At 38.3% G+C, this 13,948-nt stretch overlaps 1 protein-coding gene across 1 annotated transcript in view; it reads left to right on the forward strand.

The window, feature by feature from the left end:
• The first annotated feature begins 1,381 nt into the window (after positions 1-1,381).
• The window catches only part of LOC146001286 (uncharacterized), a 29,607-nt gene continuing 17,040 nt past the window's right edge, over positions 1,382-13,948 (forward strand). The window contains exon 1 of the mRNA XM_083138587.1: positions 1,382-1,625. Coding sequence (XP_082994713.1) covers positions 1,404-1,625 — 222 coding nt within the window. The 5' untranslated portion in view covers positions 1,382-1,403. The remainder of the gene's footprint in view (positions 1,626-13,948) is intronic.

Here is a 13,948-nt window from a genome sequence, read left to right on the forward strand (position 1 = left end):
TCTACTACGCTATGGACAAACTGTGCAGCCAATAAATGCAAGCACTGCTCTCTGGAATGTGAGTAATTCCGTACAAAACTTACGGAGACATTCTTAAATCCAAAAACACAAAATAAGACGTGTATCGTCTATCTTAGTAATAGAAAATAATAAAACAAAATTACAATTATATCCTTTTTCAAATATATTTTTCAATATATTAGCTAAGATTCTTTTTTATAGTAACTGAGTTACAGTTACTGGAGCTTAACTACATAATAGGCTATGTCTTCATATATTTATATTATTGCAACAATTAAATGATGGTTGGTTTAATTTTAGGATCCGGATCCGGGACTTTCGGATCCAGAACTTTCGGCTCCGGATCCAGAACTTTCGGATTTTTCAGGTCCGGATCCGTTTTGCCATCCCACATGAGCGCTTTTTTGGAAAGTAAGAATGTGTTTATAACATATTGTTACCTGCTAATATACATATATATATAATACACACACACACACACACACACACACACACACACACACATATATATATATATATATATATACATATATACACACACACACACATACACACACCCACACACACACATACACACACATACACACACACACGCACACACATTTCGTGTGTTAAAATAAAAAGCGTTTAGTTCTTATTCTAACCTATGAAGCGTTCCGTTGCGTACGGCCAGAATAAAAGCACTGTAGCGCGCGTGTGTGTGTGTTTTGCAGTGGCGTACGCAGAGGTGTCTGATGGGGCTAGCCCCCTCCGAAATTTTCATAAAATCAACATTTTGAAATAGAAGCAGTGAAGAACTCAGGAGAAAGCAGAGTAGTAAATACACCCCCCTTAAAATGACCCCCGATTTCCATTTTTGAAAGTGGAAAACTAAAAATATAAGAAATATATTATTGTTTATGCCGCCCCCTCTAGAAAGCAGCTATGTACTACCTACCTTTACAATTCCAGCCCCTGCGAAAAGAATCCTGTGTACGCCAGTTTGTGCGTGTGTGTGTATGAATCATTTGGTTTATTTTACTTCGTCTTTCTGTCAGTTTTGGCAAATCTCAAAGATGAGGATGAAGATGAGTGATGAAATTAATGAAGGGACACTCACAAAGAACACTCATGCGCAGACTGGGATTTGAACCCGGTACTCCCGACTTCGTAGCGCACTGTTCTAACTACTCCGCCACGGAAATCGGTAATTACTATTTTAAAATTATTATTCATTTACTTTACAAAATATGCTGATGTTTCGAAGCAAGGTACTTGAATCACCCAACTAATATTCTTTTCAAATACCACACTGCGCGCGCGCACGCGCACACAAAACTACTTTCCCGCCAATATTTAATCTTCCTTCATTTCAGAACAACACATCATCAACAGTGCCAACAATGAATTGCAACAATGGCAACTTCGGCGAAGGCGGGAAGAAGAACTACGGTCTGAAGCACATCCCGTCGCTGTCCAGCCTGAAGGAGGTGGTGGTAGGGGGGCTGGTGTCCCCCACCTCCTCCCTCGGCAGCACGGCCACCCCCCGCAGCAGCGTGGAGGACCTCAGCGAGTACACGGACGCCGACGAGACCATCTCGGCTCCCACAGAGTTCCTGGCAGAGGTACGCTATGCAAACATTCAGAGTCGACACCAAAGACCGATTGACACGCAACAGGATGCCCAGTAGGAATGTCCTAGTTGGCGCTGGACTGGCTACCCATTTGCTAGTTTTCGCCTCACACGATACTTGTTACTGTACTTGTGGTCATGCTATTGTTCCCATAAGACATTGCGCAGAGCAGACAAGCTAAAAAGATGGACGAGCAAATTGAAGAACGTTGTAAGAGAATTACTGGTCTATTAAAAATTAAAAAAGAAAAACTATAGACTAGAAATTGGTTCGAAAGAAAATATGGTAATGAATGCGTACTGAACAAACTTTTTAATGAACTCGGATATGCATTTTCTGCACGAAGTTCGAAGGATTCTTTTATAAAAAAAAAAATATCTTGTTCAACAAAATATATTAAACATTTCATACACTTAAAGATTTTCATTATCGTCTAATCATATTTATCACGTACAAAACTATCGCTTTGCATAAATACCCTAATGAACTGAACACGAATGCACATCGTTTCTATTACTCGTTCTTTTATCGAGAAGCGAACAAAACAAACCAACACTCGGAAACCACAGACAAAAACTTTCCTTCGACGAACACAGATTATCTTCTCATGGCAAAACTTCGCTCTGATTGGATGTTACATAGAATCCAACCGGGAAAGCCAGTTGCAATTAGAACATGGCCTATTCCTCAAAACTAGTCAAGTTGTCAGCCAGGCAGTCATCACTTCCGGTCAGGTAGCCAGTTCAGCGCCAACTAGGGCATTCGTACTGGAAATCCAGTTCCGTGTGATTCCACCTTAACACTGGTCAACATTTTGGAAAAAAAAATTACGTTTTCAAACCAATAGGTGATTCTGGATCTGGAAGTATTTTGAATGCTGATAACGGAAATTACGTCCATTTCTTCCCATCATGTCAGGATATTTCCTCACGCCACACCAGGTTCAATCAACCCAACATATTACAACATTGAGTTCTAGACATTTTGTTAAGGAAATTTTTATGAGGGATTTCGAAAATAAAACTTACGTAACAAAAGTCTGTACAATTTTTATGCCAATTATATACGTGAAGGTGGAAGAGGATTAAATGTTTATTTTTCTATATTAATTTGTAGTTCAAAATTGGAGGATTTGTATTGTAGAGAAACAATATTTTATCACCATCTAAACAGAGCCATCTATTGAGGAAATGATGAAACTACACATTTTATTGTAAAATTGAGGTAGTTAATATATTGCTGTTTCCTGGAAAAAAAAAAAAAAACAGACGTGATGCGTAAAAATGGATTTCATTTTTGGATTTAGCATGCTGGGATTATTCAGAGCCAACAGTTATCTCCCAGACATCCAAACTCATGTCGACCAGTGTAATTGTTTGTGTACGGTTTAAAACGAGTTTAGAGGACGCTGGTGCTTTCAATTATTTTTCCTGATTTTATGGATTGTTTTGACATAAAAATATCCAAGTTTTTAAAAATCATACTTTAAACTAAGTACTGCCTGCATAAAAGTTTTTTTTTCAAATATTTCAATTAACATAGCATATACCTTTAGTGTAATTATAGTATGCACTATTCATTTAATTATGTAATGAAATCATATGAAAATATTATTTTATGTGAAAAAAGTGCCAATTCACTACAGCGTCAAACTAACTAACTAACTCTCTAGCCTTCTTAAACCCAAAGGGCCATGGCTGCAGCAACTACAGCGTCAAAATTCACTGAAAATCAAACAAAAGGGAATGGATTATGATAGAGAATGTTACTGGATTAAAAACTGCCACTTTGATAGGTAAAATAATAGTTTGATTTCGAATACATCCAATTTTGTAATTATATATAATTAACGTCACACCAGTGGTACATCAGAAATGTAAGGAAACAATAGTTAAAAAACTTTTAATAGCCTTCTATAAATCTTGGTTTTAACCTTCAACGTACAGCTTATTGCTCTTAGATAATAACAAAATATATAATCATCGTCAAAATGATTATATTGTAATGGCTAATGGTATAGGACGCCTGTGCTTCAGAGTAAGTAGTACAGCAAAGAGAATTCCACGCCCGAAAATGAGGTATAGTGAGGTACACAGTGTTGCCAACCTCTTACTCGAAAAAATAACCAAGGTTTTTCTTTTTCGGTCTAACCTAACCTCAAACAAGGAGCTGGCAACCTTGCTTGAGGCTTTTCTCGCAGTGTTGCCAGCTGGGGCTCGGTGGGGCTCAGTGCCAACCTCTTACTCGAAAAGTTACCAAGGTTTTTATTTCTTGGGCTAATCTAACCTAACGCGAGGAGCTGGCAATCTTGCTTGAGGCTTTTCTCGCAGTGTTGCCAGCTGGGGCTCGGTGGGGCTCGCAGTGTTGCCAACCTCTTACTCGAAAAAATGACCAAGGTTTTTATCTTGGTCTAACCTAACCTCAAGCAAGGAGCTGGCAATACTGCTTGAGGCTTGTCTTGCAGTGTTGCCAATATTTTACTCGAAAAGTTACCAAGGTTTTTATTTTGGTCTAACCTAACCTAAGGCAAGGAGCTGGCAATCTTGCTTGAGGCTTGAGGCTTGCTTTAATTAATTGCATAAATCAAGGTTGCCAACCTACTGGTATTTCTACCATGGTTTTTTTACAAAAAAAAAAGAGAGAGGGGGAAGAGTTAAACAACCGACAATGCTGCCAACACCTACCTATAGTTTTTCTTACTTGATAAGGGTTTAGCCAATTTATACACTGGCGTAACATACACACACTGGGCAATAGAGCCGGCAACAAATATATACTGCCGTAAAAGAGAGAGATGGATGGATGGCAACACAGTATGTGTGTGCGTGTGTGTGTATAATATGTAGCATTATTAACTAGAGTGTGTTGGCAACCCACCTGCAACTAAAAAAAAGATAGAGATACCAACATTGCTGTAAGATGAAAAGAGAGAGACCTAGAGCTGGCAACAGTGGTGAGCGAATACGTATTATTTCCAAGTCCCGGGCGCCAATGTATATCGGGATTTTTGTAAACCTCTCTCGCGGGAACGATGTGCTGCACACGCACGCGCGTGTTTTTTATTATTTTCGTATTGTGATGCAAACAAACAAATAATAATTGTTGTTTTTTTAGGATTTCTGACCCCTATAACCTCGCCAGGGTGCGTGGGTGCTCAACACCAGTTCTAACGGTCATGGCTATCAAAAGCCCAATGCCTCTGTAGAGTTTTGTGAGTTATTATTTTTTTTAATTTGCGCATCGAACTAACTTATATTGGATTTTGATCGTAGTGTGCAGTGTTAATTTGATCAGAGGTGTCTTATCGGCTGGATTGTTGTTATTCTGCAGCACTGTCGAGGTGAAATCCAAATTGTATATGTGCTTGTCGAAATGTTTTCGTATGCGTGGAAGGGTGTGCTTGGACCAGTGGGGAAATTTATTTTTCGCACCGAGGTCTGTCGCGGAAGTCTTCGTGCTCGAATTGTGCGAGGGGGTTGTCGTCGAAGATTCGTCCAATAGGAGTTGGCAACACTGACTAGTTGCTTCACAATTTTTTTTGTTTTTTTAAATATATGATATTTCACAGGCGAGGCTAACCTACAAGTTACAAGTTGACGGCGTAATCTTCTATAAGATGATAAGTATGCAATAAGATGAAGAAGACGCTAACTGGCAATAGCGGTGTTAATGTTTCTAGCTCTCTACCCTCTCTCACTGGGTTTTTTTTTTCTATGGCGCAGTGGTATTTAAGGATTTGATACTCGCACAAGTGGTTCTTGAAACTGTAGGTTTGATTTTTTTTTATTTCTAGTTCGATATGAGATACACACAATTTTATTTTTTGAAGTACAGTTAATATTACCTAGTTTGGGTTAAGCTGTAACATACAACTAGCGATCGACACGACCACCTGACACACAGACAGAGAGAGTGTGAGCAAATTCAAAGTGTGATCTATCGTGAACTAAACTAACCTCACTCACCCACCTACATATAGTTTTACAGGTAACTCAAAAAGCAGAAAGTAGTATATAGCATGACAGGTCGATCTATTGTAAACTAAACTAACCTCACTCGCCCACCCACATATAGCCTTACAGGTGACTCAAAGGCAGAAAGGCAGCTATATCACTTGTAAGGGTCAACACACAAGATCTAAATTAACCTACGACATAAGCCATGGACATATTTTCCAGACAGGGTATAAGCAACTTACCTCTTGCAATTGTATAACGGGAAAATTAACCTACAGCTGGCAACACTGTTTGAGTTGCTTTCGACGAGCCAAACTTATATTTTGCAAATAGGCTAAAGCTAATCTTCTACAGCTAGAAGCTTGAAACATATACTCTTGCAGATTATGCCAACTTACCTCATGTAAAAATATTACCTAGTACGGTTAAGCTGTGATATTCAACTAACGATCGACACGACTACCTGACACACATACGGAGAGAGTGAGACAGCTTATATGCAATATATTCCTACACATGTACTGGGTTTAAAAGGTAACTTGCAACAACTATTTCACTCACCCCCTATCAAAATTTCCTAACCTCATGTTTTTGATACTTGCTGCCAGAACATGGTGGTTTTAGACTGTAAATTCAACCCGATTATTCTATTTGTGCATGATGCCTGCATTTGGAATATTTTATTCTTGGCATACGGTATTTTGCGTGCTCCAGTAATTTTGCGCTCGATTCACGGAAGCTATGACGTGTATTTCCTGTTTCGCGAACATGCGAGAATTTTTCATAATAGATAATATATTGCAAGAGCGAGTTGTTTGTGTATATAAATCTAAATCTAGTTTTGGAAATGGACATGAATATAATGTCAAAAATTATTGCATAACTTAAAAATATTGATATTTATTGTACTAGCAAAGGTAAATGTGGAATGCCCTGCCCCCCTCAGCTGTTAGGTTAAACACCATAAAAATTTCATTACTGATAGCAAGCATTCTCATCTTGACAAAACAGATCTAGTAATGAGCTGTCTTGCAAGTCTCCCGAGTGAAGGAATATGATGCCACTATAAACTGTAAACAAGATATGCAGTCTCTTGCATGAGATGTACGAGGCTTATGAACCTCGACCTATAGAGTTGTACAATGGATGTTTTTCTTTTTTAAGCATAGCGGTGTGTTTTTGCTTATTTCAATGTCATCGAGCGGGCATGTAAAGAAGGGGAGAGAAAAAAAAGAGGAGGAGGGGTTATAACGGATAATTCATATTTCGATTTCAATATTTTTGCTAGTCACGATTCACCTGCTATTTAGAAGGATACTGGACGATGGCTAAAAGCGAGTGAAGGAGAGAAATGTTATTTTTTTTTTGATTGTGTGTGATGAAATAGTTTTAGATAATAATAGTAGGCTAATAGAATTGTAGAAAACGGCTGTATCGTGATGCGAGGCTGAAAGCAATTTCGAAAGCAGTCTCGGGCATCTTCGTGTTCATCTAACAAGGAAAATGCACATGGAGGGTGTAACGGTATTGTCCATGGATGGTTTTTCTGAATAAACATACATATCAGTTTTTGCAGTCTCCAGATGGGACCGGAGCTTTTGTTTTGGTTGGACAAGGGGGTTCAGATAAATGCATGGACATCAAAATAAAAGAAAAAAAATTTACTCCACCGCTCACATGTATTGAGTCTTCCAATAACATACCTCGCGGGGGCGTACCTACATGTATGCAAAATATAGTTAATGTCTTATTTCTCGAACCTGTGGTCTGTAGATTTGCTTTTGTTGGCAACAGAAACAGAAAAAATGCCACCATGTTATTGTATGCTGATATGGGTGTACTGTAATCATAACAATTTTTCTAGTTAAAAATCTATGTCGAAAAGCAATGTTGGGTGACTTGTCTGTGTTGGGTCTTATTAACAACTTCACAGCTGTACCTGCACAACTCATCGACTACAAGGCAACAATGTTAGGAAATGTGTGCATGGCTCCGAGAATACAATTTAAAATCACTAATGTGGCATGAACCCCCTCCACTTGTGTGTATTTGAATATGCGAAAATTAGATATTTTGAATAATCGAGGAGAACAATCACAAAAACAGCTTGCACCGGTATGACGTGTTCAAACTTCAGATGATTTTTGTTAATCTACAAAAGCCAAGTGCGAACGGAGATCACTACGAAAATTGGGAAAAAAGAAAGAAGCGAGGCTATTTCGGCTAATGGCAACAATGAGGATGAATAATGGTTGTTTTGATAAAATTGACGAAGTCAATATGCCTAGCCTAAAATAAAATTCAACAATTAATGTTAAACATTTGCTACTCTGAAATGGCGACGGCTATCATCATAACATCACTTGTTTCTAACTTGTCCATATTGACCCTCTCTCTACCCCTCCATAAATTTGATTCGAAAGGTACAATCATTCCAGTTCTTGAATAAGACTCGCATATGCCCTCAGAAAAAAAAAACAAGAGAAGAAATAAATAAATCAAGTTATGTATATTCTTCATCCCCCAATTTTCTTCCCACAACACCGCACGAAGCCTCGAGTTTCGGATATTGTTGTTGTGCGACAGGATAGGATAGATGAACCGTATGTTTACCGAGGACCAGACGTAATCAAATATTTTTTTTTGAAAAGATAGTTGAAGAGGTTGAGACCATTGGCAGCCTCTTATGTGAATCGAAACCAAAATGCTCTTATTATCCAGCGATGAACTTCAATCTCACAATAACATTGAAATGTGTCTGGTGTGCGATCAAAGGTTTCACCGACGAGAACCGGAAAGTAATTTCATCATAATTATTTTACCGGAAACTACATCGGTGGAATCTGTAACATAATGTATTCATGTATGTGTTTGACAATCATATATCACTTACTAGAACAATTTTCATATTGTTTTCACTACGTGAGATGATATTTTTTATTTATATTTACGATAAAATAGAGGTTTGGGTGTAATAACAGTTTTTATTAATTAATTTAGAGATGCATTTTTTATTTGTTGAGTTAATGATTAGGTTAATTTGTTATTTCTCGCGAAAAAAAAGAGGGAACCACAGCTGAAAGAAAATACACAACTTGTATTATTGAGGTCAAGAGTTTGTTTTAACATTATTTTTTGCACACATAGGCTAATCACGACTCGGGATACGTTTAAAATGGAATCTGAAATATTGATTATGCGACCTGACTGGAACTCGGAATAGGACACACTGATTACAAGACGTCGATATATTACCACTTGGTAAGAAATTGTAGTGTTTCAATTCACACACACACTCACAATTTAAAACAACTAAACTGATCGCAGGCCCAACTGGTGGCTGGCATACACAACTATCCATCCACCCGTCGTCTTCTGGGGTGTGTGTCTTGATGAGTGTCAACAACCTCTATTGTGAAGTAAAATCTGTAGGGGTAACATCACTCTCCAATTACAATGTTGGCAAACTTTCCAACTTCATCGTGAACGACGACAAGGTATCGGCTACCTGATCAAAATTATCAACATACTGCCTCCGAGATTCTGGAACGTTGCCGAAGGAAGGGACTCGTGAACGACATCATCAACAAGTTATTTTTCGAGATGCATTTACTTGGCTACCAATACTGCGGACCGGGTACCAAACTCGAGAAAAGATTGGAGAGAGGAGACAAGGGTGTGAATCCGTTGGACACACCATGCAAAAATCACGATATTGCTTACAACACGCACACGAATTTGGATGCACGTCACGAAGCAGACAAGAAATTGGAGCATGCCGCTTTCAGGAGGGTCATGAGCAAAGATGCTTCTTTGCGAGAAAAAGTTGCAGCATTGGGCACTACCATTGCCATGAACACGAAACAAAAATTTGGATGGGGAATCCTACCTAGAGTTATCTTTAACTGGCAACGAGGTGATCTTGGTCAGCACGACGAACCCTCAGCCGTTATAGAAGATATCTGAAACCAGCTTACACCAGTCACTCATAGCCCCTCCAATTTTCTCACGATGGTGGGTTGCTACCGACCCTATACGTAGGCCGAATAAATTCCGACCAGAGCCGGATTCGAACCTATGCCATCTCGCAGCGAACAATCTCAAGACGAGTGAACGTCGTAACTCGCTCAGCTACGGAGGAGGACTCTCTTTCTCTACTTTTTCTCTAATTTTCATCATTATTGTTAAAATTAATCCAAGAGAAAATATATATTTTGTGTTGACATGGGAAATATGCAATAAAAAATGCATGATCAATAGTTAAGGTCAAAATCTGAATAAACAGTGAGGGTGATACACGCAAGCTTCCAGGCATGTGATTTGCACAGAATTAAATATAAAATGAGAGATGGAAGGTTTTTGTTACTATTAGAATTTAAGGACGGAAAATATGTACAGCGAATGAATACTACGTTTGACTAATCGTGAAGATGAGTATTACAGTACGTTTTTATCGTTCTTATATAAACGTTGAAACGTTTAAGAACGTATAAGAACGTTTACCGAAACGTTTCAACATGTTGAAACGTTTCGGTAAACGTTCTTATACGTTCTTAAACGTTTCAACGTTTATATAAGAACGATAAAAACGTACTGTAATACTCATCTTCACGATTAGTCAAACGTAGTATTCATTCGCTGTACATATTTTCCGTCCTTAAATTCTAATAGTAACAAAAACCTTCCATCTCTCATTTTATATTTAATTCTGTGCAAATCACATGCCTGGAAGCTTGCGTGTATCACCCTCACTGTTTATTCAGATTTTGACCTTAACTATTGATCATGCATTTTTTATTGCATATTTCCCATGTCAACACAAAATATATATTTTCTCTTGGATTAATTTTAACAATAATGATGAAAATTAGAGAAAAAGTAGAGAAAGAGAGTCCTCCTCCGTAGCTGAGCGAGTTACGACGTTCACTCGTCTTGAGATTGTTCGCTGCGAGATGGCATAGGTTCGAATCCGGCTCTGGTCGGAATTTATTCGGCCTACGTATAGGGTCGGTAGCAACCCACCATCGTGAGAAAATTGGAGGGGCTATGAGTGACTGGTGTAAGCTGGTTTCAGATATCTTCTATAACGGCTGAGGGTTCGTCGTGCTGACCAAGATCACCTCGTTGCCAGTTAAAGATAACTCTAGGTAGGATTCCCCATCCAAATTTTTGTTTCGTGTTCATGGCAATGGTAGTGCCCAATGCTGCAACTTTTTCTCGCAAAGAAGCATCTTTGCTCATGACCCTCCTGAAAGCGGCATGCTCCAATTTCTTGTCTGCTTCGTGACGTGCATCCAAATTCGTGTGCGTGTTGTAAGCAATATCGTGATTTTTGCATGGTGTGTCCAACGGATTCACACCCTTGTCTCCTCTCTCCAATCTTTTCTCGAGTTTGGTACCCGGTCCGCAGTATTGGTAGCCAAGTAAATGCATCTCGAAAAATAACTTGTTGATGATGTCGTTCACGAGTCCCTTTCCTTCGGCAACGTTCCAGAATCTCGGAGGCAGTATGTTGATAATTTTGATCAGGTAGCCGATACCTTTGTCGTCGTTCACGATGAAGTTGGAAAGTTTGCCAACATTGTAATTGGAGAGTGATGTTACCCCTACAGATTTTACTTCACAATAGAGGTTGTTGACACTCATCAAGACACACACCCCAGAAGACGACGGGTGGATGGATAGTTGTGTATGCCAGCCACCAGTTGGGCCTGCGATCAGTTTAGTTGTTTTAAATTGTGAGTGTGTGTGTGAATTGAAACACTACAATTTCTTACCAAGTGGTAATATATCGACGTCTTGTAATCAGTGTGTCCTATTCCGAGTTCCAGTCAGGTCGCATAATCAATATTTCAGATTCCATTTTAAACGTATCCCGAGTCGTGATTAGCCTATGTGTGCAAAAAATAATGTTAAAACAAACTCTTGACCTCAATAATACAAGTTGTGTATTTTCTTTCAGCTGTGGTTCCCTCTTTTTTTTCGCGAGAAATAACAAATTAACCTAATCATTAACTCAACAAATAAAAAATGCATCTCTAAATTAATTAATAAAAACTGTTATTACACCCAAACCTCTATTTTATCGTAAATATAAATAAAATATCATCTCACGTAGTGAAAACAATATGAAAATTGTTCTAGTAAGTGATATATGATTGTCAAACACATACATGAATACATTATGTTACAGATTCCACCGATGTAGTTTCCGGTAAAATAATTATGATGAAATTACTTTCCGGTTCTCGTCGGTGAAACCTTTGATCGCACACCAGACACATTTCAATGTTATTGTGAGATTGAAGTTCATCGCTGGATAATAAGAGCATTTTGGTTTCGATTCACATAAGAGGCTGCCAATGGTCTCAACCTCTTCAACTATCTTTTCAAAAAAAAATATTTGATTACGTCTGGTCCTCGGTAAACATACGGTTCATCTATCCTATCCTGTCGCACAACAACAATATCCGAAACTCGAGGCTTCGTGCGGTGTTGTGGGAAGAAAATTGGGGGATGAAGAATATACATAACTTGATTTATTTATTTCTTCTCTTGTTTTTTTTTTCTGAGGGCATATGCGAGTCTTATTCAAGAACTGGAATGATTGTACCTTTCGAATCAAATTTATGGAGGGGTAGAGAGAGGGTCAATATGGACAAGTTAGAAACAAGTGATGTTATGATGATAGCCGTCGCCATTTCAGAGTAGCAAATGTTTAACATTAATTGTTGAATTTTATTTTAGGCTAGGCATATTGACTTCGTCAATTTTATCAAAACAACCATTATTCATCCTCATTGTTGCCATTAGCCGAAATAGCCTCGCTTCTTTCTTTTTTCCCAATTTTCGTAGTGATCTCCGTTCGCACTTGGCTTTTGTAGATTAACAAAAATCATCTGAAGTTTGAACACGTCATACCGGTGCAAGCTGTTTTTGTGATTGTTCTCCTCGATTATTCAAAATATCTAATTTTCGCATATTCAAATACACACAAGTGGAGGGGGTTCATGCCACATTAGTGATTTTAAATTGTATTCTCGGAGCCATGCACACATTTCCTAACATTGTTGCCTTGTAGTCGATGAGTTGTGCAGGTACAGCTGTGAAGTTGTTAATAAGACCCAACACAGACAAGTCACCCAACATTGCTTTTCGACATAGATTTTTAACTAGAAAAATTGTTATGATTACAGTACACCCATATCAGCATACAATAACATGGTGGCATTTTTTCTGTTTCTGTTGCCAACAAAAGCAAATCTACAGACCACAGGTTCGAGAAATAAGACATTAACTATATTTTGCATACATGTAGGTACGCCCCCGCGAGGTATGTTATTGGAAGACTCAATACATGTGAGCGGTGGAGTAAATTTTTTTTCTTTTATTTTGATGTCCATGCATTTATCTGAACCCCCTTGTCCAACCAAAACAAAAGCTCCGGTCCCATCTGGAGACTGCAAAAACTGATATGTATGTTTATTCAGAAAAACCATCCATGGACAATACCGTTACACCCTCCATGTGCATTTTCCTTGTTAGATGAACACGAAGATGCCCGAGACTGCTTTCGAAATTGCTTTCAGCCTCGCATCACGATACAGCCGTTTTCTACAATTCTATTAGCCTACTATTATTATCTAAAACTATTTCATCACACACAATCAAAAAAAAAATAACATTTCTCTCCTTCACTCGCTTTTAGCCATCGTCCAGTATCCTTCTAAATAGCAGGTGAATCGTGACTAGCAAAAATATTGAAATCGAAATATGAATTATCCGTTATAACCCCTCCTCCTCTTTTTTTTCTCTCCCCTTCTTTACATGCCCGCTCGATGACATTGAAATAAGCAAAAACACACCGCTATGCTTAAAAAAAAAAACATCCATTGTACAACTCTATAGGTCGAGGTTCATAAGCCTCGTACATCTCATGCAAGAGACTGCATATCTTGTTTACAGTTTATAGTGGCATCATATTCCTTCACTCGGGAGACTTGCAAGACAGCTCATTACTAGATCTGTTTTGTCAAGATGAGAATGCTTGCTATCAGTAATGAAATTTTTATGGTGTTTAACCTAACAGCTGAGGGGGGCAGGGCATTCCACATTTACCTTTGCTAGTACAATAAATATCAATATTTTTAAGTTATGCAATAATTTTTGACATTATATTCATGTCCATTTCCAAAACTAGATTTAGATTTATATACACAAACAACTCGCTCTTGCAATATATTATCTATTATGAAAAATTCTCGCATGTTCGCGAAACAGGAAATACACGTCATAGCTTCCGTGAATCGAGCGCAAAATTACTGGAGCACGCAAAATACCGTATGCCAAGAATAAAAT

This window comes from Lepisma saccharinum, chromosome 17 (assembly GCF_977018435.1).
Source record: "Lepisma saccharinum chromosome 17, izLepSacc3.1, whole genome shotgun sequence".
Lineage (NCBI taxonomy): Eukaryota > Metazoa > Arthropoda > Insecta > Zygentoma > Lepismatidae > Lepisma > Lepisma saccharinum.